The sequence below is a fragment of the Phocoena phocoena genome, chromosome 19 (assembly GCF_963924675.1).
Source record: "Phocoena phocoena chromosome 19, mPhoPho1.1, whole genome shotgun sequence".
In the NCBI taxonomy this organism is placed as follows: domain Eukaryota; kingdom Metazoa; phylum Chordata; class Mammalia; order Artiodactyla; family Phocoenidae; genus Phocoena; species Phocoena phocoena.
The window spans coordinates 20,655,319-20,683,004 of NC_089237.1; the positions used below are offsets into that span (position 1 = coordinate 20,655,319).

The 27,686-nt window shown below is 50.8% G+C and overlaps 1 protein-coding gene and 1 non-coding gene across 4 annotated transcripts; both read left to right on the forward strand.

Annotated features, from left to right (window-relative positions):
- The first annotated feature begins 1,931 nt into the window (after positions 1 to 1,931).
- MED24 (mediator complex subunit 24) lies at positions 1,932 to 26,519 on the forward strand. Of its 3 annotated transcripts, none has more exons than XM_065897724.1 (26): positions 1,932 to 1,978; positions 2,383 to 2,593; positions 2,682 to 2,764; positions 12,527 to 12,565; positions 12,914 to 12,987; positions 13,352 to 13,584; positions 15,226 to 15,337; positions 15,488 to 15,638; positions 15,930 to 16,043; positions 16,551 to 16,598; positions 17,006 to 17,088; positions 17,373 to 17,459; positions 17,899 to 18,010; positions 18,469 to 18,611; positions 19,400 to 19,437; positions 19,881 to 19,963; positions 20,309 to 20,487; positions 20,606 to 20,705; positions 21,028 to 21,203; positions 23,058 to 23,322; positions 23,617 to 23,798; positions 23,976 to 24,066; positions 24,374 to 24,473; positions 25,310 to 25,390; positions 25,645 to 25,793; positions 25,955 to 26,519. In XM_065897724.1, exons 2-26 carry the CDS (start codon positions 2,464 to 2,466, stop codon positions 26,069 to 26,071), a joined length of 2,970 nt encoding a protein of 989 aa, XP_065753796.1. In that variant the 5' UTR covers positions 1,932 to 1,978; positions 2,383 to 2,463; the 3' UTR covers positions 26,072 to 26,519. The 3 variants fall into 3 exon arrangements, with proteins under 3 accessions (XP_065753796.1, XP_065753795.1, XP_065753797.1); XM_065897723.1 differs by lacking the exon at positions 1,932 to 1,978 and adding an exon at positions 13,727 to 13,783 and having other exon boundaries at positions 2,464 to 2,593; XM_065897725.1 differs by lacking the exons at positions 1,932 to 1,978; positions 12,527 to 12,565 and having other exon boundaries at positions 2,464 to 2,593.
- Positions 19,699 to 19,802, forward strand: LOC136139609 (small nucleolar RNA SNORD124). The gene has a single exon (XR_010657128.1). It is a non-coding gene; the product is annotated as a small nucleolar RNA SNORD124 (small nucleolar RNA).
- Positions 26,520 to 27,686: the final 1,167 nt, after the last annotated feature.

Consider the following 27,686-nt stretch of genomic DNA (forward strand, 5'->3'; position numbering starts at 1 on the left):
AAATACCTACTAAGTCAGGAGCAGTAACAAAGTTGACAGTTTTTCTCCAAGAGGGCAGTTTGGGCTCTGAGGGATGGGAAAGGAGCTGCAGGATCCAGGGATGGGTCAAGGTGGGGAGCCCTAAGCTGCAGTAACAGCAAAGAGATGAGAGGAGGGAAGAGGCAAAGGTAGAGTGAGGGGCCTGGGAGAAGAAGGGGAGCCAGATATGTGAGGGACTGCTGAGAAAAAGGGTCTGTGGCTGTCTCCAGTATATGTGTGTGTGTGGGGTGGGGGGGAGTTTGGAGGTTAAGTGTGAGGAGTCTGGGTTCTCCCTCCTTCCTGCTTTGGAAGCTTTGGCTACACATACTTGGCAGCTGTTTTGTATAAACATAGTTTCCCCGTGGTGTCGCTTGGGCAGGCACTAAAGGGAGCAGAATGGAAGGGGTTGTGGGTGGGCTATGGGGATGGAGGAAGGCCATAGGCAGTCATGACCTTAGAGGGATGTGATCTGGCTCTCCTCCAGGTACACTCTCCTCTTCAGAACAGGAGTTCTTGTCTCCCTGTTTCGACTATGCTCCAGATACCCAGGATCCTCTGATTCTCTGCCCTGAGGGCCTCATGTTTGCTTCCAGGGCCTTAGTGGACTGCTCTTCCAGAGTCATCCCTCTGAGAACTGATTTTGCCACTGAAAGTATGACCAAAGAATGGTTATTGGGAGATATGGATGGAGCTTGGACTCATGGATGGGGATATGAGGCTCCTTACAGTATGGGATGGGGGGCTGAAAATAGGGGTAGCAGGACACTGGCTGGAGGCTTCCATGTTGTTCTGGTTGTAAATGTTAGCGATGACCTGTCCACGGGACAGGACAGGGATGAGGCCTGTGTATAGGGAAGCTCAGATGAGGCACAGATGTTGGAGTCAGAGGTGGGTAGCATTTGCTTTTGGCTTCTCACTGCAGGGAGGGGAGGAAGAAGGGCTAATACCCTAAACACTGGACATAATTATCTACGATATGGTTCCATAGGATAAAGCGAGACATTATATTGGTTTTAATAAACATTTCTTTAAAGAATAGTTTTAGATTTATAGGAAAAAATTTGAAGATAGTAGAGGGTCCTTATGTACCCCACACCCAACCCCCCGCCTTATTAGTATGGTTCATGTTACAATTAATGAACCAATATTGATACATTTTTATTAACGAAAGTCCATGCTTTATTCAGATTGCTTAGTTTTCACCTAATGTTCTTCTGTTTCAGGATCACATTCAGGATACCAAGTTACATTTAGTCATTGTGTCTCCTTAGGTCCTCTTGACTGTAACAGTTTCTCAAACTTTCCTTATTTTCTATATCCTAAACCTCATTTTCCTCCTTACGTCTCCCTGTAGTCAAGCAGTATTCTGGGCCAAGAGATTCTGAGAGGACTTCCAGATTTGGGGGTGAAGTAGTGGGTGAGGTGTGTACAACTGACAGAGACTCAGTGTCACTTCTGGAATACAGGTGTGGAAATGAGAAGAACTCAGGTAGATCCAGGGGTTTAGGAGAACAAAAGGAGGCCAGGAAAGAGAAAACCTATTGCTGAACGTATGCCACACCTTTGGTGTGCCTACTAACTACGGGTAATGGAAGGGTGTCGGAAAGTGATTTAAATGCTCGGGCGATAGTGACATCACTGGACGATGCCTGATAAGCGGGAGACCTTTCGAGAGCCTTTCTCCCTAAGCCCCCCGAGTCTTTGGGATGCCTCAGCTCCTAGTAGTCTTTTCCTAAAGGAGAGAAACAATGCGAGCTGACCAGCTTCGTCTCTTGGGTTCCTCGCTTAGCGTCCTCGCTAGCGGAGTCCAAGGAACTACAACTCCCAGAAGACATCGTGGCACGAGCGGTCTCTTGCTGCATTCCTACTGGTTCATGTTTGTTACTCCCAGCCAATAGAAAATTAGCTCTTTGATAAGTGCCAAAATGGCGGTACCTAGGATCTAGGACTGGATTATCCGGTAGGCTTCAATTTGGGGAGGTGGTGGATGAAAAGGAAAGAGGGAATTATAGTTTTAGGGTTGGGGAAGGTGGAGGGAATGCGGGGGGGTGGGGGGAATCTGGATTTGGGGTGGTAGTGGTTGAGGGACGCAGCCAGAGCTAAGGGCGTATTTAGGCAACCGGAACTGGCTTAACCCCTTGGTACCCATTTATTCTTCGTATTAAGCCCGTTTGACACCCTCTTCTTAGTGCTCCAGTTTAGAGAAAGTTGATTCAGGAGGGAAAAACCTGACAGGATCCCTACTTTGCCCCTTTCTCCTTTTCCTCATTCTAGTTCTGCCTCCCTTTAATCTTCCTGTATCTTCTCCATTCCATTCAACTTTGTGCTACACCCCTTCCCCCCGCCCGCCGTTCTTTTCCTCAGAATCCCCTAGCCCCTTCTCTAGCTCGACTTCTCCCACCTCAAGGCTGACCGCCACTGGCCCCGCCTCCTCAGAGTAAAATCATGAAGGTGGTGAACCTGAAGCAAGCCATTCTGCAAGCTTGGAAGGAGCGATGGAGTGACTACCAGTGGGCAATCAACATGAAGAAATTCTTTCCCAAAGGAGCCACCTGGGACATTCTCAACCTAGCAGGTCTCAAGTGAAGTAGGAAGGAAGGATGGGAGGGCTAAACCCAGAATTGTTGTAACCACTCAGTCTTCCTTTGTTATTCCCCTTGCAGAAGCACTACTGGAGCAGGCCATGATTGGACCTTCCCCCAATCCTCTCATCCTGTCCTACCTGAAGTATGCCATTAGTTCCCAGGTAAACTCTTCTACCTATGCCAGAGAAGGAGGGTTTGAAGGTAAAAGACTTGAAATACAGTTGTCAGCTCATACTTTCTAGGTGAATTTGTTTGAACACATCATTTCTCTGAGCCTGTTTTCTTGTGAAAATAATAATGCTTCATTGGTTATGATGAATATTACATTAACTTATTCTATCAGTAAATATTCACAGGTGCTTGTATGTGCCAGACGGTGCCATAGGCTCTGGGGATTTAGCTGTGAACAAGGTCTAATCCAAGCACTCAAGGAATATAGTGGGTAATACAGTCTTGTAAATAAGCAGTCAGTCACAGGATGGGACTATGATGTAGGCTCGGACAGAGTACTATGGGAGTACATAGGAGGGATACCTACTCCAGTCTGAGCAACCAGGTAGGAAGTGATGTTTAAACCAAGATGTGAGTGTTGAGTGGGAGTTAGCCAGGCAGATTGATGAGTGTGTACAAAGCAGAGAGAAAAGCATATGCAACGGCTGGGAGACAAACATCACATGATGTTTAGGAACTGAAAATAATGTGGTATGGCTAGAGTAGCAGTTTTGGTCTCAGGACATTTTGTATTCTTAAAAATTGAGTCTCTTACAGAGCTTTTGTTTAGATGTATTATATCTATTCATATTTACTACTTTAAAAATGAAAGCTGAGAAATGTAAAAACTATGTATTTAAAAATAATAAAAAGTAAACCCATTATATATTAATATAAGTAAAATTTTAATGAAAAATAACCATATTTTACAAAACAAACAAACAAAATTAGTGAGGAAGGTGGCATTGTTTTACATTTTTGCAAATCTCTTTAACTTTGACTTAATAGAATACAGCTGAATTCTCATAGCTGCTTCTGCATTCAGTTGTTGCAGTAGGCTGTTTCAGCTGAAGTATATGAAGGAAACATGGCCTCACACATCAGGTATTTAGTTTGAAAAGGGAAGAACATTTTAATACGCCTTTCAGATAATTGTAGATATTCTTTGACATTACACTAAAGTTCAATAGGTGATGTGAAATCACATCAATGAACTTTTAATACTCTGTTACATTAAAATCCATTGGTCTCTCTCTTGCGCTTTGAATAGATCTTTTACCCATGCCTGATTTTATAAATTGTGAATTGGTCATTTGGTAAATATCCATTACTAAGTTATATAGATATTCTAATTGTTGACACATTTAATTACATAGTGTCATCACATGTCATGGAGCCTCTGGGACATTCCACTGTACAATTGTGAGAGAATAAGAGTAAAAAACGGGGGCTTCCCTGGTGGTACAGTGGTTAAGAATCCACCTGCCAGTGCAGAGGACACGGCTTCAAGCCCTGGTCCAGGAAGATCCCACATGCCATGGAGCAACGAAGCCCGTGAGCCACAACTACTGAGCCTGTGCCCTAGAGCCCGCGAGCCACAACTGCTGAGCCTGTGTGCCACAACTACTGAAGCTCGCGCGCCTAGAGCCCGTGCTCCGCAACAAGAGAAGCCACCGCAATGAGAAGCCCGCACACCTCAATGAAGAGTAACCCCCACTCGCTGCAACTAAAGAAAGCCTGAACACAGCTACAAAGACCCAACACAGCCAAAAATAAATAAATACATAAATAAATTTTTATAAACACACACACACAAAGCATCCCATTGCTTTAAAAAAAAAAAAAGAGTAAATAAGGCAAATGACATCTTAGTATTTTAAGAACGGTTTTGACCTCACAGATCCCCAGGGGCTCCTGGACCATATTTTGATAACTGCTGGGTTAGCACTTCAAGGAGGAGAATGGTTTAGAGAGAAAGACAGAGGTTAGGTCATAAGTGACCTGTGGGTGATGCTAAGGAGTTTGGACTTTATCTTAGGGTGACGAATAATCATTTAAAGGGTTTTAAGTGGAGGAATAGTGTGATAGGATTTATATATATATATATATATATATATATATATATATATATGTGTATATATATATATACATATATATACTATTTAACGTACAACTCTTAAGATTAATTCATTGAGTTTTAGTAATTGTGTATACCCATGTCACTAACTTCCAAAATAAGATACAGAATGTTTCCATTCTCCCAGAAAGTATCCTTGTACCCTTTTCTAGTCCATCTTTCCTTCTCTAGTCCACTAAGTGTTTTCTATCACCATAGATTACTATTGCCTATATTTGGATTTCATAGAAATGGACTCATATAGTATAAACTCTTAATGCTGTCTTTTTTTATTTAACATAAATGTTGCTGAGCTTTATGTTGTTGTGTATGTCAGTAGTTCATTCTTTTTTTTTTAATTAATTAATTAATTAATTTATTTTTGGCTGTGTTGGGTCTTCGTTGCTGCACGTGGGCTTTCTTTAGTTGGGGCGAGTGGGAACTACTCTTGGTTGTGGTGTGGTGGCCTCTCTTGTTGTGGAGCATGGGCTCTGGGTGCACGGGCTTCAGTAGTTGTGGCACGTGGGCTCAGTAGTTGTGGCTTGCAGGCTCTAGAGCACAGGCTCAGTAGTTGTGGCACACAGGCTTAGTTGCTCCGTGGCATGTGGGATCTTCCCAGACCAGGGCTCAAACCCGTGTCCCCTGCATTGGTAGGCGGATTCTTAACCACTGCGCCACCAGGGAAGCCCTTCATTCTTTTTTTAAATTGCTGAGTAGGGACTTCCCTGGTGGTCCAGCAGTAAAGAATCCACCTTCCAATGCAGGGGACACGGGTTTGATCCCTGGTCAGGGAACTAAGATCCCACAAGCTGCAGGGCAACTAAGCCCGCATGCCACAACTACTGAGCTCGCATGCCTCAACTAGAGAGCCTGTGTGCCGCAAACTACAGAGTCCACGCTCTCTGGAACCTGCATGCCACAACTACTACAGAGCCCACGCGCCCTGGAGCCTGTGCGCCACAACCAAAGAGAAAACCTGCACGCCGCAACTAGAGAGAAGCACGCACACCCGCAACAAAAGATCTTGCATGCCTCAACAAGGATCCCGTGTGCCGCAACTAAGACCCGACGCAGCCAAAAATAAATATAAATAAATAAATAATAAATCTTAAAAAAAAAAAATAGCTGAGTAGTATTCCTCAGCTGGCTCATGGCTCTTATGCTTCCTTTTTCCTCTTGGCATCAAGTCTGCTTTCTGTGTTGGCACATATTCATCTACCTTGTTCTTTTTTTTTAATAAATTTATTTATTTTTTATTTATTTAGTTTTGGCTGCGTTGGGTCTTCATTGCTGTGTGCGGGCTTTCTCTAGTTGTGGCGAGTGGGGCTACTCTTCGTTGCGGTGCACGGGCTTCTCAACTGTGGTGGCTTCTCGTTGTGGAGCACGGGCTCTAGGTGCACAGGCTTCAGTAGTTGTGGTACACGGGCTCTAGAGCACAGGCTCAGTAGTTGTGGCACATGGGCTTAGTTGCTCTGTGGCATGTGGAATCTTCCTGGACCAGGGATCAAACCCATGTCCCCTGCATTGGCAGGCAGATTCTTAACCCCTGTGCCACCAGGGAAGTCCCTACCTTTTTCTTTTTTACTGCTGCCTAGTGTTCCATATGTAGTATAATTTAAGTTGTTTTAAATTCTTTACTGTTACAGTCAATGTTTTACTGAACATTCTTGTACTTGCCTCTGCATATCTGGGACTGTTTCCCTAGGATAGATACCTAGAAATGGAATTGCTGATTTGAAGAGTGCACACATACTAAATTATAGTAGATCCTGCAGACTGCCCTCAAAAAAAGGATTGTATCAGTTTACACCTGCCCCATAGTGCTTGATAGTATTTCCCCACACCTTTGCCAAGGTTGAATCTTTTAAGATTGTTTTCTAGAGAGGCAAAAAATGACACCATGTTATAAGATGTATTTCCATGATTGTGATATTGAGCATATTTTTTCATGTTTATTGGCTCTCTGTGTATATTGTGTGAATTACTTATGAATATCATTTGCCCATTTTTCTGTCATTAGTTTGTTTTCTTAAATGTTTTAATAACAGCTTTATTTGAGATATAAATCACATACCGTACAGTTTACCCACTTAAGGTGTACAATTCACTGGTTTTTAGTGTATCTAGAATTGTGCAACCATCACCACAGTCATTTAGAACATTTTCATCACTCCAAGAATTCTTACTGATTTTTCAGTCTTTTAGTATGTTCTGTCTTGTAATCATTGTCTGATTTTTATGTTTTAAATTTTCTGTCACTTTTTTACTTTATCATCTTATTTTTTTAGCAGAATTCTATTTGTTTTGGCTACACAGTGTGCCTTGCAGGATCTTAGTTCCCCAACCGGGCATTGGACCCAGGCCCTCGGCAGTGAAAGCGTGGAGTCCTAACCACTGGACTACCAGGGAATTCCCCAGAATTTTATTTTATTATTAATTTTTAAAATATTTATTTATTTGGCTGCATCGGGTCTTAGTTGCAGCACACAGGATCTTCGTTGTGGGCGTGGACTTCTCTCTAGTTCAGGCTCACGGGCTCTAGAGCGCACGGCCTTAGTTGCCCCGTGGTATTTGGGATCTTAGTTCCCCAACCAGGGATTGAACCTGCGTCCCCTGCATCGGAAGGCGGATTCTTGACCATTGGACCACCAGGGAGGTCCCTCCCAAGAATTTTAAATATGTATTTGTTGTCAGGTTTAACTATCTTTTCCTCTATATGGCTTTTGTCTTGCATAAGGGCTTCCCTGCTCCAAGGATCAGAATATAGTCTTTAATTTCTGCCAACACTTCACTTTGTTTAATCCGTTTAAAACTTATTCTGGTGTGAGGAAGAGATCCAAATTTATTTATTTTTCCAAATAGATGGACAATTGGCTCAACTGCCTTTATTGAATAGGCCATTCTTTGTCATATCTTAAATTCTCTTATAGACTAGGGTCTATTTCTTGACATTCTAGTATATTTCATTGACATATTTGTCTTTTCTTGTACCAGTACTTTACTGTTTTAATTACTATACCTTTATAGTATGTTTGATATGTTGTTAGGGAAGTGTTCCCTTAGTTGTTTTAGTTTTCAAAAATTTTCTTGGCTATTTTCAGGCATTTTCTTTTCCAGACAGATTTTAGACTTAAGTTCCTTAAAAAGGCCTTTTGCATTTTGATTGGGGTTTCCTTGACTTTGTGGATTTGGGGGATTTGTGGATCAATTTTAGAAAGATCACTCTGATTGCAGTTTGAAGAATGAGTTGGAGGGAGGTAAGACAGAAAGCAGGGAGACAATTTTTCTGTAAAGGACCAGATAGTACATGCTTTCAGCTTAGCAGGCTGTATGGTCTCTGTTAGCAGCCCTATAACATGTAGGCGATACAGAAGTAAGTGGACATGGCTGTGTCCTGATGCAGCTTTATTTACAAAAAAGGTGATGAGCCGGATTCGGCTTGCGAACTGTTGTTTTCTTGCCCCTGATGTCGGCTGTTGCAGTGATTCAGGTAAGAGATGATACTAGCATAAACTTGAGAAGTGGCAGCAGAAAAAAAAAAGGTGAATTCAAGAACAAATTAGGAAGTGGCCTTGCGAGGACTTGGTGATTAGCTGGATGAAAGGTGTGAGGGAGAGGAAGAAGTCAAGGCCAGTGTCTAGGTGTCTGGTTTGGACATCCGGATGGCTGATGGGATCGTAAGGAGATGGTGGGAGAAGAGCAGGACTGTTGTTAGCATTGCAGATGAGGGGTGGAGATGCCTTGTTTGATTCTGGCCTTGTTTCATGGAAAGCGCCTGTGTGGGCTGTCAAAGAGAAGACACTCAGTAGGCAGTAGAACATCGATGTCTGGGACTCAGGAGGAGAGGTCAGGGCTGGAGCTACGGTTTAGGAGTTGTCAGCCGCAGGTGGTAATTGAAGCTATGGGCATGGATGAGATTTACCCAGAGAGAGCATGCAGAGGGAGCAAAGAAGTGACCCAAACCATGTTTCTAAGGAACCAGTCACATTTAAGGAACGCACATAGGAAAAGAATTCCTCATAGGAGTCTGAAAAGAAGGGGCCAGTGAGGGGAGAAGGAAAACAAGGGAGTGTGGTATCAAGAAAAACCCAGGGGGGACTTCCCTGGCGGTCCAGTGGTTAAGACTCCATGCTTCCAATGCAGGGGCCGGGGGTTCGATCCCTGGTTGGGGAACTAAGATTCAGCATGCCTCAAGGCGTGGCCAAAAAAAAAGAAAAGCCCACGGAGGAGAGGACCGAAGGATGAGGAGGTGTTTCCTGGTGTGAGATGCTGCTGAGAGGTCAGCGAGATCAGAACTGAGAAGTATCCATGGGGTTTAACAAGTTTGTTGATGAGCTTAATGAGAGATTTCATGTGGTGGGAAGGACAAATGATTGGAGTGGGTCGCATTGTGAATGGAAGGTGGGGAGGTAGAGTGTAGAGAACTCCTATGACTGTGAAGAGAGCATGGTGGTTAATTGGAAGTATAGCGTCTGCGGGAGTTTCTTTTAAAAAGAGAAGAATCTTGAGATGTGTAAACTGGTGGCAAAGGCAAGAGAGAGGAAGAGGCTGAAGTACCAGTGAGTGAGAAATAAATATATGTGCAAGACCTCCATGACTTGTAGAGTGCTATCAAAATTAGTAATTCATTCTTGCTTCGGAGTCAGGAGGCTCTTTGGTCCAGTGCTGTGCGTGTAGAGGGCCCTTAGGAGTAGCTGAAGGCATAGAATATGAAGAAGGGAGGGGGGATTAGAGAGCAGCTGCAGGGTCTCCCTGGGCTGGCCAGGGGTGCACTGGGCTGCATCAGTGGGCTCCAGCCTCGGGGGCTGGTGGTAGTTCAGAGCTTCTACGTTGATAGATATAGTAGGACTGAGATAAGTTATAAGTCCTGCTGTGAAAAACAGTTCACCACGTGGAAAGTATTTTTAGGTCTTTAGAGTAGAGGGCTTTATCGATACTGTTAGAAATTCACTGAACACAATTCTGAATTTGGAGACAATAAATTCATAGTAACTAACAACATCCCTTAGAACATACAGAATTGGGACTTTCTCTTGTGGTAGTTTGGGGTCAGTTTCTAGTGGAAACATCCAGCTCCCCCTTCAGGTTGGTATCCAACAAGGTTCAGTTCACTTCCAAGCTCTTGCTATGGGGACATCAGTTATTAATAAACAAACACTCGCCTGGAATGCTATGGTCATCCTGCCAGGCAGGCTCCCAACTTTCTGGTCCCTGTCAGACACCAGCTAGTGCTTCACAGCATGACCCACTGAGAGTGGCACTAAACACTAATTGTGTATTTAAGTCCTCTGTGTGTTTTGCTCCTCTTTATCCAAGAATACTGGTTAAAAAATGTCTGAACAGAGAGCAGCCTGTTCATGTGAGGGAGAAATTATACATGGAAGGCATTGCCAAGCATGTAAAATTTGCCATACTGAGTCATTGAGAGTGACTTAGCTTTCTTCTTTTTTTTAAAAAAATTATTTATTATTTTTGGCTGCATCCGGTCTTCGTTGCTGCGCGCGGGCTTTCTCTAGTTGCGGCGAGCGGGGGCTACTCTTCCTTGCGGTGCACGGGCTTCTCTTGCCGCGGAGCACGGGCTCTAGGTGCACAGGCTTCAGTAGTTGCGGCTCGCGGGCTTCAGTAGTTGTGGCTCGCAGGCTCTAGAGCGTAGGCTCAGTTGTTGTGGTGCATGGGCTTAGTTGCTCCGCGGCATGTGGGATCTTCCCAGACCAGGGCTCGAACCCATGTCCCCTGCATTGACAGGCGGATTCTTAACCACTGCGCCACCAGGGAAGCCCTAGCTTTCTTCTTAAATCTTTGGAAATTTCTTTTCCTTTAGTGAAGACAACCTATGAGGCAGGTGGTTATCCTGACAGTTTCTGGCATTGTATTCTGCTTTTTATTTTGGTATATTTTGCCACTGATTTTGAGTATAGAGTTGTAACTATTTTCTATAGTATTATTCATATTTGATCAGCATGCTATTATTTTTATTTTTTTTTTTTGCAGTACGCGGGCCTCTCACTGTTGTGGCCTCTCCCGTTGCGGAGCACAGGCTCCGGATGCGCAGGCTCAGCGGCCATGGCTCACGGGCCCAGCCGCTCTGCGGCATGTGGGATCTTCCCGGACTGGGGCACGAACCCGTGTCCCCTGCATCGGCAGGTGGACTCTCAACCACTGTGCCACCAGGGAAGCCCGCTATAATTATTTTTTAAAAATATGACAACTTAAAAGCTCTCTGTTAGGTTTGATTTCATTCAGGACAGATTATTTCTTTTGAACTACATCTCCAATCTTATAATGGTGATAATAGGTTTTACTAATAGAAATTTGTGTTATGGTAAAATTTTTTTCAGAATGCTAGTTACTAGAATTCATCAAACCAAAGCAGTCCTACTATGTGGTAGGCCCCAGACTAGGTTCTAGGGAAACATATAAATTTAACACTATTTCTGTTCTCAGGGATCTTGCTGTTCAGATGGCATTTTGCGAAATGTGTTTTGCAGGTACTAGTTAAATGAGATTCCTTGGTCAAGTAAATTGGAAAAATATTGCTTGCTTCATCTCCAGTGATCTTAGAGAGTCTCATTGTATACAAGTATATTATTATGGGTAAGAGCAGTCCTACAGTAAAGAAAGCTCTTTACTAAAAGAACCCTTAAGAAAAGCTCTCTGTATATGTTTATTTCAGGGTTTCTCAAATTCGTATCACACAGAAGCTCTGTGTATGTGTGCATGTGTAAAAGTTTTTAACATCTTGAGGACCCTTTGGAACAGCATCACCCAATAGAACTTTCTACAGTGATAAAAATGTTCTGTATCTGCGCTGTCCAGTACAGCAGCCACTAGCCCCATGTGGCTGTTGAGCACGTGAAATGTGGTTACTACGACTAAGGAACTGAATTTTTAATGTTATTTAACTTTAATTTAAACATAAGCAGCCATATGTGGCTAGTGGCTTCCCTATTGGACAGTGCAGCTTTGGAAGCTACTTTGAGAAATATTGATCTAAAGGTGTGTTTTACTTATTCATTCTACAAACATCAACAAGTTGATGGTGGTCACTGAGTAAAATCACCCTTGTCTTTTTTTTTTTAACATCTTTATTGGAGTATAATTGCTTTACAACGTTGTGTTAGTTTCTGCTGTATAACAAAGTGAATCAGCTATATGTACACATATATCCCCGTATCTCCTCCCTCTTGCGTCTCCCTCCCACCCTCCCTAAGCACCCTGGTCTTCAAGGAGCTCCTAGTTTGGTGGGGGCAGCAGGTACCCACTGTGTAATGATGGGTCTAAGGGGATTACTTGGAGCACCGAGAAAGGATTTCAGCTTTGGGTGGTGTCCTGGAGGTATCCTAGAGAACGAGTATGTATTGAAATTCACTTCCTACTTCAAAGTGGAGTTACTACCTGTTCATTGCAAGAGCAGTTCGTATGTCTCCAGTTCTTGTCCAGATAAGATCACCCTTGGTAGGAGTTGCAGGAGTAGAGTAACTGACCTCACTCGTGTCCATTCTTCTGCCCACCGGCAGTCGAACCTTGTACTATACGGTGGACAGTGTGTGGCAGGTGAACATGAAACATGGCGCTTTTGAATACTCCCAAATCATCTTCTTAGTGGGTTTATGCTGGTGCTGTCAATCATAGTGAGTTTGATGGAAGCAGGGATGGGCACAGTGCCTGGTGTTACTGCCTCTGGGCTTGTGGAAGGCCTCTTGAAGGGGTTGAGATTTTAGGAGCAACTTTAAGTGTCTGTGTTTTGTTCCTCTCAACTGTGTTGTTCCTCTCAGACACCAGTTTTCTGAACTTTATCTTTCTTCTTTCCCTCCAGATGGTGTCCTACTCCTCCGTCCTCACAGCTATCAGTAAGGTATGACCATAGATACTTACAAGCTAGATGGGGGATGGGGGGACAGAGATATGATAGTGACAGATGGGGCCCCACCTCCTTGACTGCTCTGATAGAGTGGCCTCTGTGGCTGGGCAGGTGGCACAGCATGCCTCTGGCTGGCATGGCTGCCTCCCATTAGAGGGAGGGGGATCCTCGGAAGTGGGCACCGGCAATTAGGAGCCGATTTCCAATGTTGAAAGGCTGCCGAGTCTGAAACCTGGGGTTGGAGGAAAGATGAGCAGGACTCCTGAATGCGCCAGCTGCCTCATGTTTGAGACTGGGGGGTGACTGGGACACCCCGTCGCATCGCCACTGTTCTCTCCACAGTTCGATGACTTTTCCCGGGACCTGTGTGTCCAGGCTTTGCTGGATATCATGGACATGTTTTGTGACCGACTGAGGTAATGGCAGGGATGAGGAGCTCACCACCTTCCAGCATTATCTTAGTGTAAAGGAGAAGCTCCCGGCATATAGGCTCAGACCACCTCTGTTGGTTCCCACACTTCTTCCCACCTGCTCGTCTGCACCCACCCATCCACGTCTTTTTCTACTTACTGCCTTCGGACTAAAGTGCCTCTTCTCTATTTGGAGTAACTCATTTGAAATCTTATCCAGTGAAAGCCAACAGGGCAGTCTTCCCCAGGACTTTGCAAGCTTCCCAACTTTCTTCCCTAGTAAGGGAGTGCCAGGCACCCTGGGGAACATGGGTGTGGGTCGGATTTCAGCCTTTGGATCAAAGACAGATTTTGCATCCTTTCCCGGTAGCTGTCACGGCAAAGCAGAGGAGTGCATCGGGCTGTGCCGGGCCCTTCTCAGTGCCCTCCACTGGCTGCTGCGTTGCACTGCAGCCTCTGCAGAGCGGCTCCGGGAGGGGCTGGAGGCCGGCACCCCAGCGGCTGGTGAGAAGCAGCTTGCCATGTGCCTGCAGCGCCTGGAGAAGACCCTCAGCAGCACCAAGAACCGGGCCCTGCTCCACATCGCCAAACTAGAGGAGGCCTGTATGTCCCCTGGTTCCCCGAGCCCCACCCGTCACTGCTCCATAGCCGGTTCTTTAATTGAGAGGGGAGAGGCAGGATGCCATCCCACTTTTTTCCAGGAGGATCTGAAATCATCCCACTTCCTTTTTTTTCTCCCCATAAGCATTGCATACATCCCAGGGACTTGGGCAGGGTGGCACCCGAGCCAATCAACCAACAGGTATTTACTGAGCATTATTGTATGCCCAGCACTGTGCCAGGTGCTGGGGTTGGGGGCGGGGGGCTACCGAAGGGGCATGTGGCAGGGTCCCTGCCCTCAACAAGTGTACGTGCTAGTGGGGAGCAAGGCTAGTACCTAATATACATGGAAAAAACGAGAGGTCAAGACAAGCACGCCATCCATCGCTGTGTTTGTCTCCATGTTACTCATCTGAAAGCAAATAACTTTTGTGTTTGAGTACTGCCTAAAACATCCCTTTAAATGCAGTGCCTGCCTGCTGCCAGGCCTGTTGAGCCATACGCCTCTCTACTCAAGTGCAGATATTAAACGTTGGAACCCTCCAGAGCCCGGGATCAGACAGATCACCTGGTGGGAGGGAAGATGGGTATTTCTGGACGTGGGACCTGAAGGCCACGGTCTTGCTAATGAGGCTCGGGGCCACGTAAGGATCGCTTGTTCTCCAGTAACGAGAATGCTGGGGTGGGTTACCCCCAGGTCTCTAGGACCTGGTTGAAGAACTTGTTACAGGACTGGTATATTCATTACTTCTCAAAATATGGCTATTGGCTATGAAAAGTCCAGGAAGATGATCACTATGTAAAAGTGGGCTATGTTGACAGTTTGTCTATTTTGAGCGCTTGACAAATGTTTATTGGCTGAAAAGTGAATGAACTTTTAACTTAATTTTATTGGATCTCAGGTCTTATCTTTTTGTTTTTTTTCCCCTATGCTACATGGAGGTTAATGGGCTAGTTGGTGCCATTATTCATCATTTGACCCTCTGGAAGTGTAACTAGGATAAGTGACTTATAAGTGCCAAACTATGTGGTATAGACCATGAGTTCAGGCATTTAGGAGTAAGAGGTCAGTGGGTTGGACCAGTTGGGTAAGTTGTTAAAGGAGCTGGGGCTTGAACATAGACTCGCAGGGTAGTGAGAGTGTGAGGGGAGAAGGTGAGTAGGAGGGCCTTTTCAGAGGGGAGAACAGCGAGAGCAAAGGCCCAGACAGGGAGCAGGTGAACACAGAAGGCTGTTTAGGAATCCAGCTTGACTGCGGTGGAGAGCGGTGGCCGCTTGCAAAGCTGGCCCACTCGAAATGATTTGTGGTCACCTCCCTGTTCTGGCCACTGGACTGCAAGCCCCCTGGGCCTCTCTCTGTCACTGCCTGTCTTCTGCCGTACCTAGTTTCTGAAGTCAGCTGTGGGCGACCCCTAAGGAATCGGGCTTCTGGGGATTGTTTCTAGTGGCTTCATCATTGGTGCTCACCCCCCTTCTGGAAACAGTGCATGCCGCCCTCAGGCCCCTAGCTTCCATGCCATCCTCGGGGGAAGCCTCCCTGCGTGGTTCTTGCGGGCCCAGGGGGTGCCGAGTCAAGGAGTTTGGGGCCAGTCTCTCTCTCCCCTCTGCTCCCCATGACTCTCTGCATTCTCTTTTCTCTGCCAGCCTCCTGGACTGCCATCGAGCATTGTCTCTTGAAGCTTGGGGAGATCCTGGCCAATCTCAGCAGCCCCCAGCTCCGGAGCCAGGCTGAGCAGTGTGGCACGCTCATTACGAGGTACCTGCCCGCAGGGGGATCCGGTGAAGGGAGAGAGGAAAGGCCCGGGTATGGGGGGAAGGTGTGGCCTCTGGCCCTGACCCCTCTGCTCTCACCTCCTCCCTGACTCTCCCTTACTGCCCGCACACTGTCCCCTCTGTGTGCCCTCAGCATCCCCACCATGCTGTCCGTGCACTCTGAGCAGCTGCACAAGACTGGCTTCCCCACAGTCCACGCGGTGGTCCTGCTTGAGGGCACCATGAACCTGACCGGCGAGACACAGCCCCTGGTGGAGCAGCTGATGATGGTGAAACGCATGCAGGTGGGAGGCCAGGGCTGCTTCTCTGTCCCCGGGGCGGGCCGGCTGTGCGGGGGCGGGAGGGAGGATTCTTCTGGTCTTTCAAGGGAGAAATAGGGTTTCTCCTAATTCGTGGTGGAACGTGCATGGTTCTGTCAGGTGGAATGGTTCTGCCACGTCACCTGCTGTCCCTGGTTCTTGCACAAGAGTCGGGGAGGTGCCTGTGCTGCCCTCCTGTGACCCACTGACCCCCGGGGGTCAGGAGACGGGAGAGGGGTGGGCGCCCTCTTATGCTCTCCCTTGGGTCTCCCACAGCATATCCCCACCCCGCTCTTTGTCCTGGAGATCTGGAAAGCCTGCTTCGTGGGCCTCATCGAGTCTCCTGAGGGCACGGGGGAGCTCAAGTGGACAGCTTTCACTTTCCTCAAGGTACCTGGGACGTGGGAGCCATGGAGAGCCAGTCTCAGAATGGTTCTCAGGAAGAGCGGAGACACCCTGGACCTTTGCCCCGCATTTCTCCCCGCTGACTTCATGCTCAGCTTGCCAGGTCCCCCAGCACAAGTTGCCCTGATTTTCCCTGAAGGTCCCAGGGCTGTTCAGCCTGCTTGGCAGGCCTCTGCCATGTCTTGGCCCGCAGGTGCTGGGAGCTTGGTCATCAGCCATGTTGGCACGGGGCAGCTCCAGGAGCCCACTTTCACTTAGAGCATTTCCTTGTTGAGCCATGGAAGTCCGGGGTTCCTGGGCCCTGTGGGCTGAGGGCTAGTGGGCGCTTGGCTAGACGTCAGCTTTTGCATTTGGCTCTTTGAGCGCTTTCACTTCCAGGGCAGGAGTGTTCCTGTCTCAACCCAGAGCAGGGGGCGGAAGGGATGCCTTTTGTTCTGGGTGAAAGAGAGAAGAAATTGAGCTTCCTGTTTTTCCCCCTGCCTCACCCTGTAGATTCCACAGGTTTTGGTGAAGTTGAAGAAATACTCCCATGGGGACAAGGTAAGTTAAAGAAATGAGATGGGGAGTTGGCATGGGAACAGGTGAATCCTTGTTACAGCTCTGGAGAAACAAGGGCAAGGGAAGGGTCACTTGGCCCTACCTGGGCGGTAGTGCGTTCTTGTGCTGGGGAGGGCTGGAAGCGGGGGTATCCCCCGAGCATCCGCGGGCATCCACGCACAGAAGGCAGCCAGGCTGCTCCGGAGGCGAGGGTGCCGGGATGACCAGGGCCGAGATGGCAGGGAGCAGTGATGCCCCATGCTGTCCCCGTCCAGTCGCTGGAAGCCAGCAGTGGGCACGGCCGACCTGTAGGCTGCTGTACCCAGCAGGGTGTCATTGTGAGCCTGCATCACGGGCCACGGGTGGGCGGAGGACCTGGAAGCCAGATAGCAGTTTCTGTCTCTTTGCAGGACTTTACCGAGGATGTCAGTTCTGCTTTTGAGTTCCTGCTGAAGCTCACACCCTTGCTGGACAAAGCCGACCAGCGCTGCAAGTATGAGGTCCCCTGCTCACCTCGCTGTACTGGAAGGAGTTCCGGCTCTTCCCCTGCTCTTTGTGCCAGATCAGCACTGGGGACCGGCTCCGTGTTCCTCCTCTCGGCAGGGGCAGGAGGCAGCAGCCTCGTGGTTGCTGAGTGCCCAAGCCCCTCTGCCTCCCCGCAGGCACTCTAAATGTTCTTCACCCTAAAGGAGGGAGGATGTTGGGCAGGGCCTCACGGCTCGCCCTCCATAATCCCTGCAGTATGCCTAGGCCCCCCATCATCTTTTTCCCTCACAGCTGTGACTGTACAAATTTCCTACTCCAAGAATGTAGCAAGCAGGGGCTTCTGTCTGAAGCCAGTACGAACAACCTCATGGCCAAGCGGTAAGTATGAACTCCCGGGCTGGCCCAAGGGCCCCTTGACCACCCACTTCATGTCCAGACTGGGCTGCTGGGTGCCTTTTCCCTCCTGTCGAGGGTTTGAGTGTGGGTGATGGGAACCACACCTAGGGTTACCAGGGACAGGAGACACTGATTTCTGCAGACCAGGGTTTTGCACTGTTAGGGCTTTAACTCTTGCCCTCCTTTGTGATCCAAGTAGAAATTGTAAGACTTCCTTCAGTCTTAAATGAACTTTCAAAACAGATGTAATGACTAGAGACGATTTGAAGCAGTTGCGATACTGGACGCACTTTCATAGGCATCACCCGAGCCCGTGGTGGTTATGTGCTTCGTGCCTTCTCTGTGCCTCTGCTCCTGGGCCTGGACTAAGGAGCGTGTCAGGAATTCATCTCTGTTCCCTTACCTTCTCTTGTGGCCACAGCAAAGCAGACCGGGAGCACGCACCCCAGCTGAAATCAGATGAAAATGCCAACATCCAGCCCAACCCCGGGCTGATCCTCCGCGCGGAGCCCACCGTCACCAACATCCTCAAAGTGAGTGCGCTGTTCCCTTGCCACCAGGGGCATACCTTCCCTCTTTCCAGTTTCCCTCTTCTTCCAGATAAGTAAATAGGCCACGGACCTCTCTCTCTTCTGGTTACTTTGGAAGTAGAGAAAGGGGGAAGGTGAGGGAAGCGCCCCTGGAAACAAGTGTTTGTTGAGCTTCACTGGTCAGCCAGGCGCTGTGGTGGGTGTGGAAACAGCGCTGAATCGCATAGCAGAGACCTCGCCCATCCTGACTCCAGCGCCATCGTCCCAGTTTAGTGGAGAGGAATGGATCGGAGAGCAAAGAATTTAAGGAACGGATTTCCAGGTTGGAGTCAGATGTCGATTAAATGGCAGGTCCTGGTATCCCGTTTAATGGAGACATGCAGAGAGAGAAACTGTGGCTAGGCTGTATCTGGGGGGGTCTTCAGTGTTCTTCAGGACTTGGTTTCCTGTCTTGTCCCCAGACAATGGATGCAGACCACTCCAAGTCCCCGGAGGGGCTGCTGGGGGTCCTGGGCCACATGCTGTCTGGGAAGAGCCTGGACTTGCTGCTGGCTGCTGCTGCGGCCACTGGGAAGCTTAAGTCCTTTGCCCGGAAATTCATCAAGTAAGGAAGCCTGAGCCCCTGACCAGGGTCTGGGAGGCATGTGTGAAGGAGGAGGTGGGGACTTCCCTGGTGGCCCAGTGGCTAAGACTCTGTGCTCCCAATGCAGGGGGCCCGGGTTTGATCCTTTGTCAGGGAACTAGATCCCACATGCTGCAACTAAGAGTTCACATGCCACAACTAAGTTCACATGCCGCAACTGAAAGATCCCACATGCTGCAGTGAAGATCCCGTGTGCCGCGACTAAGACCCGGCACAGCCAAATATAAATAAATAAATATTAAAAAGAAAGAAAGCAAAAAACAAAGGAGGAGGTGGCAGAATAAGGGCGAGGCACTGGGGTCTGAGTCTCCCCAGAGATGCCAAGGCAGAGCGTCCCAGCTGGAGACCTGGGGGAAGGGCCCGTTCTCTGGACCTGAAGTGCTGTTTTCCCTTCAGCTGAGGATGGAGTGCAGGTGTTTGGCAAGGTGACGAGGTGTTGGACAGCAGGTGTGGGGGGATGGTGTTCATACCCACTTATTAATAAGGGACTCTCAAATTCTGCTGACTTTTTGGATTGACCTGGAATTTGATGTGTAGAATGTTCTTCCATTCAGCGAGCCATTCTCTAGGCCTTGGAAATCTTTTAAAAATAGAAAGAGTTCTTGTTTCTGTAGCAATGGTGTTCCTTTTAAGTTGAACCCATAATTCAGACTCTAGTGGCCGCCTCTCTGAGTGGGCAGAGCCCCTGACCCCAGCCGCTGCCCAGCCCTTGCCCTGGTTGATGCAACCTGTCTCCATTCCTTCTGCAGTTTGAATGAATTCACGACACACCGCAGTGAAGAAAGCAGTAAGTCAGCTCCACACACCCCCGGGCCCAGTGGTGCTGAAGGAGGGGTGTGGAGGGAGAGAACAGGGGAGGGAGGAGGACACTTTTGCTCATCCTGGGGAGGCTGTGTTCTCCCCTAGGGATGACCGACTGAAGCTTTTGGGGAGCCTTGAAAGAGGGTCATGCTGGGAAAAGCATTCTTCCCCAAACCACCCTTTGTCTCTCTCCATGCCCCGTTACGATTTGGTCAGGTGTTGGGGGAAAGGAGGGTTCAGGAGTCTTTGGTTCCAAGGAAGGGATGATGTTCCAACTGAGACTCAAGAAAAGGGTTCTGAGCCTCAGAGCTTTGAAGGAGCCACTCGGTCCCTGAGCTTCCTTGCGGCAGATCCTGAGCCCCTCCCGACCCAGACAAGGCCTTTGGGCCCCTGCCCTAGGCTGGGGGTCAGCCTTTTCATCCTTCACAGCCAAGGCGGCCTCAGTTCGAGCCTTGCTCTTTGACATCTCCTTTCTCATGCTGTGCCACGTGGCCCAGACCTATGGCTCAGAGGTGAGTGTGACGGGGAGCAGTCAGGATTGGGGCACTTGGGACAAAGGGGAAGGTAACAGCCAATGACTCTCCCCACCTCGCACCCCTACCCCACCCCCGTCAACGTCCCAAGCCAGTTAGTTCTCCTGGCTGCAGAAATCAGATGCCCCCACCCCAAGTCAATAGATGCCCCCTTGTCATGTCCTGAATCCTTCAGTTCCACACCCACCACTAGGTGGCAGCATAGCCCCCTGTCTTGCCCCCTCAGACGAATTTGTCCCCAGTTCTTCAGGCTGGGAGCGGGGAAGCCACTGGGCAGGAAGAGAGGTGCAGGGTGCTGCACCTCCCCACCCCCTCCTTTCTCAGGTGATCCTGTCCGAGTCAAACACGGGAGGAGAGGTGTTCTTCTTTGAGACCTGGATGCAGACCTGCATGCCCGAGGAGGGAAAAATCCTGAACCCTGACCACCCCTGCTTCCGGCCCGACTCCACCAAAGTGGAGTCCCTGGTGGCGCTGCTCAACAATTCCTCGGAGATAAAGCTGGTGTCAGTGGCCTGGGCGCCCACTCCAAGGGTGGTAGTACGGGTGGGGCCCAGACCCTCTCCCTCAGCCCATCCCACGCCCCCCAGTGGTGATTCTTCTCCCATTCCCACCCTCTTGTAGGCAGATGAAGTGGCATGAAGCCTGTCTCAACATTTCGGCGGCCATCTTGGAAATCCTCAATGCCTGGGAGAATGGGGTGCTGGCCTTTGAGTCCATCCAGGTAGCCCCACCTTTCCAGCGGCCTTCTCTCTTCCCTGAGACACAGAGGCAGTCTTCGATAGCTTGTAGGATTTCGTAAGAACGAAAAGGCCCCTAATCCAGGAGCCTGTGTGTGGCTCTTGATCTTTCTCGTAGACATAGTGTTAGCTGCTCTGTCCCCCGCAGGGAACTTGGGGAAAATCAGACCTGTGGTGAAAAGAGGTGTGGAACATGGCCCTGGGTCCCACTGCCGCGCTGAACTGCCCACGGAGGCCGGGGCGGGTGGTGGCCAGGGAAGGGGAGAGGGTGGACCCGTCACCCTCCCCCCCCCCACCCCCCCCCAGAAAATCACCGATAACATCAAGGGGAAGGTGTGCAGCCTGGCAGTGTGTGCTGTGGCCTGGCTTGTGGCCCACGTGCGGATGCTGGGGCTGGATGAGCGTGAGAAGTCGCTGCAGATGATCCGCCAGCTGGCAGGGCCGCTGTACAGCGAGAACACCCTGCAGTTCTACAACGAGAGGTCAGCGGCCCATCCCCTCCCTTCTGGAACTCTGCAGGTCTGTCCTGAGAGCCAGCGCCTCCGGAAACCACTCTCTTCCTCTTCTCTTACCTTCCCAGACATGCCGCTCCCCTGCTCAGTCTCTTCCTCACTCACTCACGTTCTCAATCACGTCTTCACTCACTGACTCAGCAACGCTTAGTGTGTGTCTCCGTGCCGGGAGTGTTATTATCCAGCACCCGCTGCGTGTGCGCCAGAGCTACAGACCCCACATGGCTATGATTCCTGCCCTCAGAGGGCTCGAGTCCTGGGGAGCTGGCTTGCCAGAATGGAATGGTTATCGTAGCTCTGTCACTCTTAGGGAACTGTGAGCCCATCTGTAGATCTTATAGGCCTTGGGTCTGTCCACCCCCTCCCTACCCTGCCCCTCCAGGCCCAGCTATCTTCTGTGCCATTTTCCTGCCTGGGCTTTTCAGGGACTTGAGGACCTCCCTAGCGACTTCAGCTGTGTTGGGTTCAGTGGTGTTGGTTCATTTGCCCATCCAATAAGCTTTTTAAAATACTGTGGTGAAAAATACATAACATAAAGTTTGCCACCTTAACCATTTTTAAGGGCACAGTTCAGTAGTATGTTAAGTATACTCACACTGTTGTGGAACAGATATCCAGAACTTTTTCATCTTGCAAATCTGAACCTGGACGCGTTAAACAACACCCCTTCCTGTCCTTCCCCCAGCCCCTGGCAACCACCGTCCTACTTTCTGTTTCTATGAATTTGATTTCTTTAGGTACCCCGTGTAAGTGGAGTCATGTAGTGTTTGTCTTTTTGTGGCGGGCAAATCTCACTTTGTGTAATGTCCCCAAGGTTCAACCATGTCATTGCACGTGTCAGAATTTCCTTCCTTTTTAAGGCTGGATCGTATGTATATACTACATTTTGCTTATCCATCCCTTGGTTGATGGACACGTGGGTTTCTTTCACTTCTCGGCTTTTGTAAATAGTGCTGCTGTGAACGTGGGCAAGCACCAAGCAATGAGTTACGAGTGATGACCCACAAGGTAGCCATCAGGATGTCTTTTAAGAGAAGTGGAAACACTGAGCTGAAATGAGGTTGGGAGGATCTGTAAAATCCCGTCTCCTCTTTATTCCTCCCCTCCCTCAGCGTCCTCCCCGCAAAAGTCATGGACTGTTTTCTGTGACGTAATCCATTCAAAGCACCCTGACTCCTGTCTGGGAAATCTGTGGCTCCACCATGCAGGTGGAAATAGTGGCCGTGAAAGTCATAGTGACTTTCCCAGAGCCGCCCAGTGTTCCCCGAACGGTTCGCGCTCAGGCCCAGGCCTGCATTTCTTGTCGAAGACTCTTCATGAGAAAATTCCTGGATATACATTTATATTTGCCCAGCTACCAACGGCCGGGAAAAGTCTTGTGGGGCAGTCCTTGGGCCCCTGTCCTGGAAGTAACAGCTACTTTGGGAGGAGGCCAAGGCTGGGTGGGGAACCCCCGCAAGCACTCAGCCTAGAGGGAAGTGATTGTATTTATTTATGCCAGAGGATTGTCAGGGCCCAGGCCTGGGGGATGGAGGAAGTTGGAGAGAGAGAGTGAGAGAAAGTATGAATGAATGTATTGCTAGAATGACCTGGGGGAGGCAAGTGCCCCGGCCCCCCATAGGCTGGTGCCGGAGCCGGACTCGTGGGGTCAGGTCTCCTAGGGGTTTGCGACTTCCCCTTGTCTCCTCCCTCAGCATAGAATGGGGTTAATTCCGTACCCCAAGTCCTGGGAAGAGTCGGGCCTGCCCGTTCCTGCCCCCACCCCAGCTATTGAAGCTGCTGCTGCCTGAACCACAGGCCCTCCCGCCTCCCTTCCCCCACCAGGGTGGTGATCATGAGCTCCATCCTGGAGCACATGTGTGCGGACGTGCTGCAGCAGACGGCCACACAGATCAAGTTCCCGTCCACGGGCATGGACACCATGCCCTACTGGAACCTGCTGCCCCCCAAGCGACCCATCAAGGAGGTGCTGACGGACATATTTGCTAAGGTGCTGGAGAAGGGATGGGTGGACAGTCGCTCCATCCACATCTTTGACACCCTGCTGCACATGGGAGGCGTCTACTGGCTCTGCAACAACCTGATTAAGGTACTGGGGTCGGGGGTGGGGGTGGGCTGGGGGGAACAGGCGTCCTCAGACCGCCGGAGACAGCTGAGAAAACGCCTGACGGGACCAAGCGTGGTCTGGTCCTCTGGCTTCTCAACCCCCAGCCCAGTCGGCCGGGCTTCTCTGCGAGGCCCACTGAATGCAGAGAAGATTCCTTGGACTCCAGAGGCCGGTCCTCGCCTCGGGAGCTCCTGGGGTCTGAAGGGAGTTGCAGGACGTCACTGCCCACGTTGAGGGCCCTCAGCTCCTCGGTCCTCCTCTGCCCCGTCCTTCCAGGAGCTGTTGAAGGAGACGCGGAAGGAGCACACGCTGCGGGCGGTGGAGCTGCTGTACTCCATCTTCTGTCTGGACATGCAGCAAGTGACCCTGGTCCTGCTGGGCCACATCCTGCCTGGTCTGCTCACCGACTCCTCCAAGTGGCACAGCCTCATGGACCCCCCTGGCACCGCTCTCGCCAAGTAGGATTTTGTGGAGAGCCTTAAGTCCCCCCAGCCTGGAGTGGGGCACCCTGCCTGGGCCACCCAGGAAGCTGGGCTGTGGGGAAGCCCTGTCGGGTGGGGCCTGATCAGCATGGGCACAGAAACCGCGTTGGGGCCTCTTTGATTTTACCCCCTTTTCCTGGACCCCTTTGCCAGGCTGGCCGTCTGGTGTGCCCTGAGTTCCTACTCTTCCCACAAGGGGCAGGCGTCCTCCCGCCAAAAGAAGAGACAGCGCGAAGACATCGAGGTAGGATGGGGCCCTTCCCCCGTTCATCGCCCTGGTGCGTGCTCAGCAGATGTTCACCGAGCCTCTGCTGGTGAGAGGCGCCTTCCCGGCACAGGCAGCCAGGCACGGTCCCTGCCTCTGGGCCACTGTGTCAGGGGTGACTGTGTGGGAGGGTCTCTCCCTAGGGTAGTGGGAGAGGCGAGGCGAGGGAAGCTGACCCCCTGGAGATGCTGCCTGCGGCCTATGGGGGCTTGACTCCAAACTGAGCTCCAGTCCTGGAAGATTTGGGGATGCAGCTGTGGGTAACAGTGGCTCTCCTGCCCCCCAGGATTACATCAGCCTCTTCCCCTTGGATGACATGCAGCCCTCGAAGTTGATGCGACTGCTGAGCTCCAATGAGGAAGATGCAAACATCCTTTCGAGTCCCGGTGAGTGTGTGGACGGGCCGGGCGGGCTGTTTCCTTTCCCGGGAACTCACCCCCGAGAGCCGCTGTGCAGCTTGCTGGCTGGTCAGAGAGGCTGTGGTAGGAGTCTGCCGCATTCCGTCCCCTGCAGATGCTATGTTTCCTATCCTCGAGCGACCACAGCTTGCTGTGGATCACTCCCTAAGGGCTGAAGCTCTTCTGCCCAGATCCCGTCCCAGCCCGGGGTGCATAGTTGACCCTGCCTCACTCCTCACGGCAGTGAGTTCACTGCCTTGGTCACAGGCTGTGCCACTGACTCACAGCTCTGACCTTCCTTCCCCTGAAGCAGGCCCCGAGACCTGGAGCAGGCCTGGGCTGGTACTTGGGACTGCTCCCCACTCTTCCTGCCTGGAGAGCACCCCAACTCCACCTGCTTCCCTAGATGTCATCGCCTCTCCCTGCTAAGGGCTCTTCCGTGGTGTTTAATTTTTCCTGTTTCCAGAGATTTCTCCCGAGCCTAGAAGTTTCTCTGAGGTCTTTTAGGGACTAGGGGACCAGTTGTGCACTTGAACAGAGGAAAGATGCCATGACCTTTGGCTAGTTACTTAGCAAATCTTAGCCTCAGCTTCCTTGTCTGTAAAATGGAGACGTGAGGATTAGCGGTTTCAGCCGTATGCAGCCCACAGATTGGCACCTGGCGTGACCAGATGGTAGTTCTCTCTTACCTGCTCGTGGGGAAGCCTGTATTTGGGGCCCGTGTGACTGGACCCAAGCATCTTCTCCGGCCGGGCCCTCCACCCCCGACAGGTGAGGGCTCCCGTGGGAGGCCGTTGGCTCAGTGCCCCTCGCTTGCCCCACAGCGGACCGGTCCATGAGCAGCAACCTGTCAGCCTCCCAGCTTCACACGGTTAACATGAGAGACCCGCTGAACCGAGTCCTGGGTGAGGCCTCCCAGCCCCGCTCCCCACCCTCCTCCCCTCTGCCCTCCGTCCCCCCTGATTGCAAGCTCTCCTGTCTCCCCCAGGCCCCCGTCGCGTCCCTCTATGGCTCGCCCCCAACTTTCCTTTGTGCTTTCTCTTTTTGACGTCCCCATTTGGGGGGACACCCTTAGCACTTCTTTCTTCTCCCAGAATCTGACCTCTTCCCAAACCCTTCTCATGGAGTTCTCCTTCCCCCCGCCACCCTTTCCTCACAGCCAACCTGTTCCTGCTCATCTCCTCCATCCTGGGCTCTCGGACCGCCGGCCCCCACACGCAGTTTGCGCAGTGGTTCATGGAGGGCTGCGTGGACTGCCTGGAACAGGGCGGCCGAGGCAGCATCCTGCAGTTCATGCCCTTTACCACCGTGAGTGCTGTGCCCCCAGGCCGCTGGCCCACCCTCCAGCTCAGAGCGGGTCAGCACGTCGCAGGAGAGCTTGGGGTCCGGCAGCCAGGAGGGAGGGCTCCTTCCTCCTGGACGTCACACCCACCATTACCTTGCTGAGCAACTGTCTGTCTGTCTGACAGGTATCGGAACTGGTGAAGGTGTCAGCCATGTCCAGCCCCAAGGTGGTTCTGGCCATCACGGACCTCAGCCTGCCCCTGGGCCGTCAGGTGGCCGCCAAAGCCATTGCCGCCCTCTGAGGGACTTGGAGTGACCACAGGGGCTGGCAGGCAGGGTCCCAGCCCCGGGCGCCTCAGAAAAGGACGTGTGGAAAGATGAGACATCATTGCTCATATCCACATGATGTAACTGCCCTCAGTCGGTTTCCAGATCTTTCCCCTGCTCCTGACTTCTGACCTCTAAGACGGCTCCCAGTTTCTTTCATAATTTCCTTTCCCACTGCCAGCACCTGGTGCGTGTGAGCAGCCTGGTTCCTTGACTCCGGGCGGTCTCACTGCAGCCCTCCCGCCCGACCCCTGTGCGAGCCTCCTGCTTCCAAGAGTGGATTTACCTCCGGGGAACTTTACAGGTGCAGGGTATGTGTGTATATGTGTGTGTGTGTGTGTGTGTATATATATATATAAAATCTCTTTTTACATGGGTGTGTTCACCTCGGCTGGCTTGTAAATAAAGACCTCGTGGATCCCTCTGTGCCTGTTGGTGCTGTTGGTGCCTGTGTCCGATGGGGGTGGGGAACGGCTGGCTCCGCCTTGGACCCCTGCAGGCCCTGCTGGAGGAAGCAGGAGGGCGCAGAGGAGGGCTGGGCTCAGGGTCCCTGTTAGTGCGCTCAGTAGGGGCGGGGCAGGGCAGCGGGAGCAGCTTGCCTTCCTCATTCCCGCCTGCCACTTCCCCCCACCTCGCAAAGTCAGACTTACTCTGAAAAGGGAGAGGTTTTGGCTAAAGGCCCCGCTGGTGCTGGGGTAGGGTGTCCTGTTCTGATGTTCCCCAGCCCGGCCAAGCCCCACCCAGAGTCTGACTGGCCCGGAGTTGGATCTTTCCTCTCCAGTAAGGACTTGGGTGTATGAGGGGTGAGGGGCTGAGGCATGAGGGGGGATGGAGGCAGGAACTCTGTTTAACCCTTCTTTGCCTGGTCGTCTCCAAGCCCCGGTTCTTCAGGACCAACTAGAGAGCGGGGACCCTGAGCCGTGCAGCTGGGGGTTCTAGCCCCACTCAGCCCGACCCTGCTTCTAAGGAACCAGATGGGGAAGGGAAGTGGGAAGTGACTCAGGAGCTGAGGATGGGGAAGTCTCGGGAGGGGACCTGGGGACTGGTTGGCCGTCTGGACGTCCTTGGTCTGGTGGTGGCAGCCTGGAAGCATACGTGCGTCTTCACCTGAGAGCACAGAGAGGTTTCTCTTGAATCTGTGCTGTGAAGCGGCCCCTCCGGTCTCCCCAGGTGTTAGCTCAGGCCTCTTCAGCCCATTAGCCCCGAGACAGGTAGGAAGGCTGCGGGCTCCCCGCCAGATCAGAGGCAGGCAGTGCTTGACGAAGGACAGAAGTGCAGAGCCTGGAATGTGGGGTCCAACCCAAGCTGTCACCTTGACCTCAGCTTCCTAATCTGTAAAAGGCCCTTCATAATTCTGTCTTTGTGGGTGAAGGTTTATGGAAGGTGGTAAACTGAAGCCCTGTGCACATGTTAAATCCTCCCTCACTTTGGGCCCGTGTCCATCTGTGTCTGGACTGTTGAGCCCCCCAGTCCCCCTCTCCCAACCCTACTCTCTCCTCCCCCGGTACGGGTGACCCATCTACCTTCTGTCCTCCCTGCTAGGCGGTGGCTCCACGGGGCCAGGGACCACGCCTGCCTCGTTCACTGCCG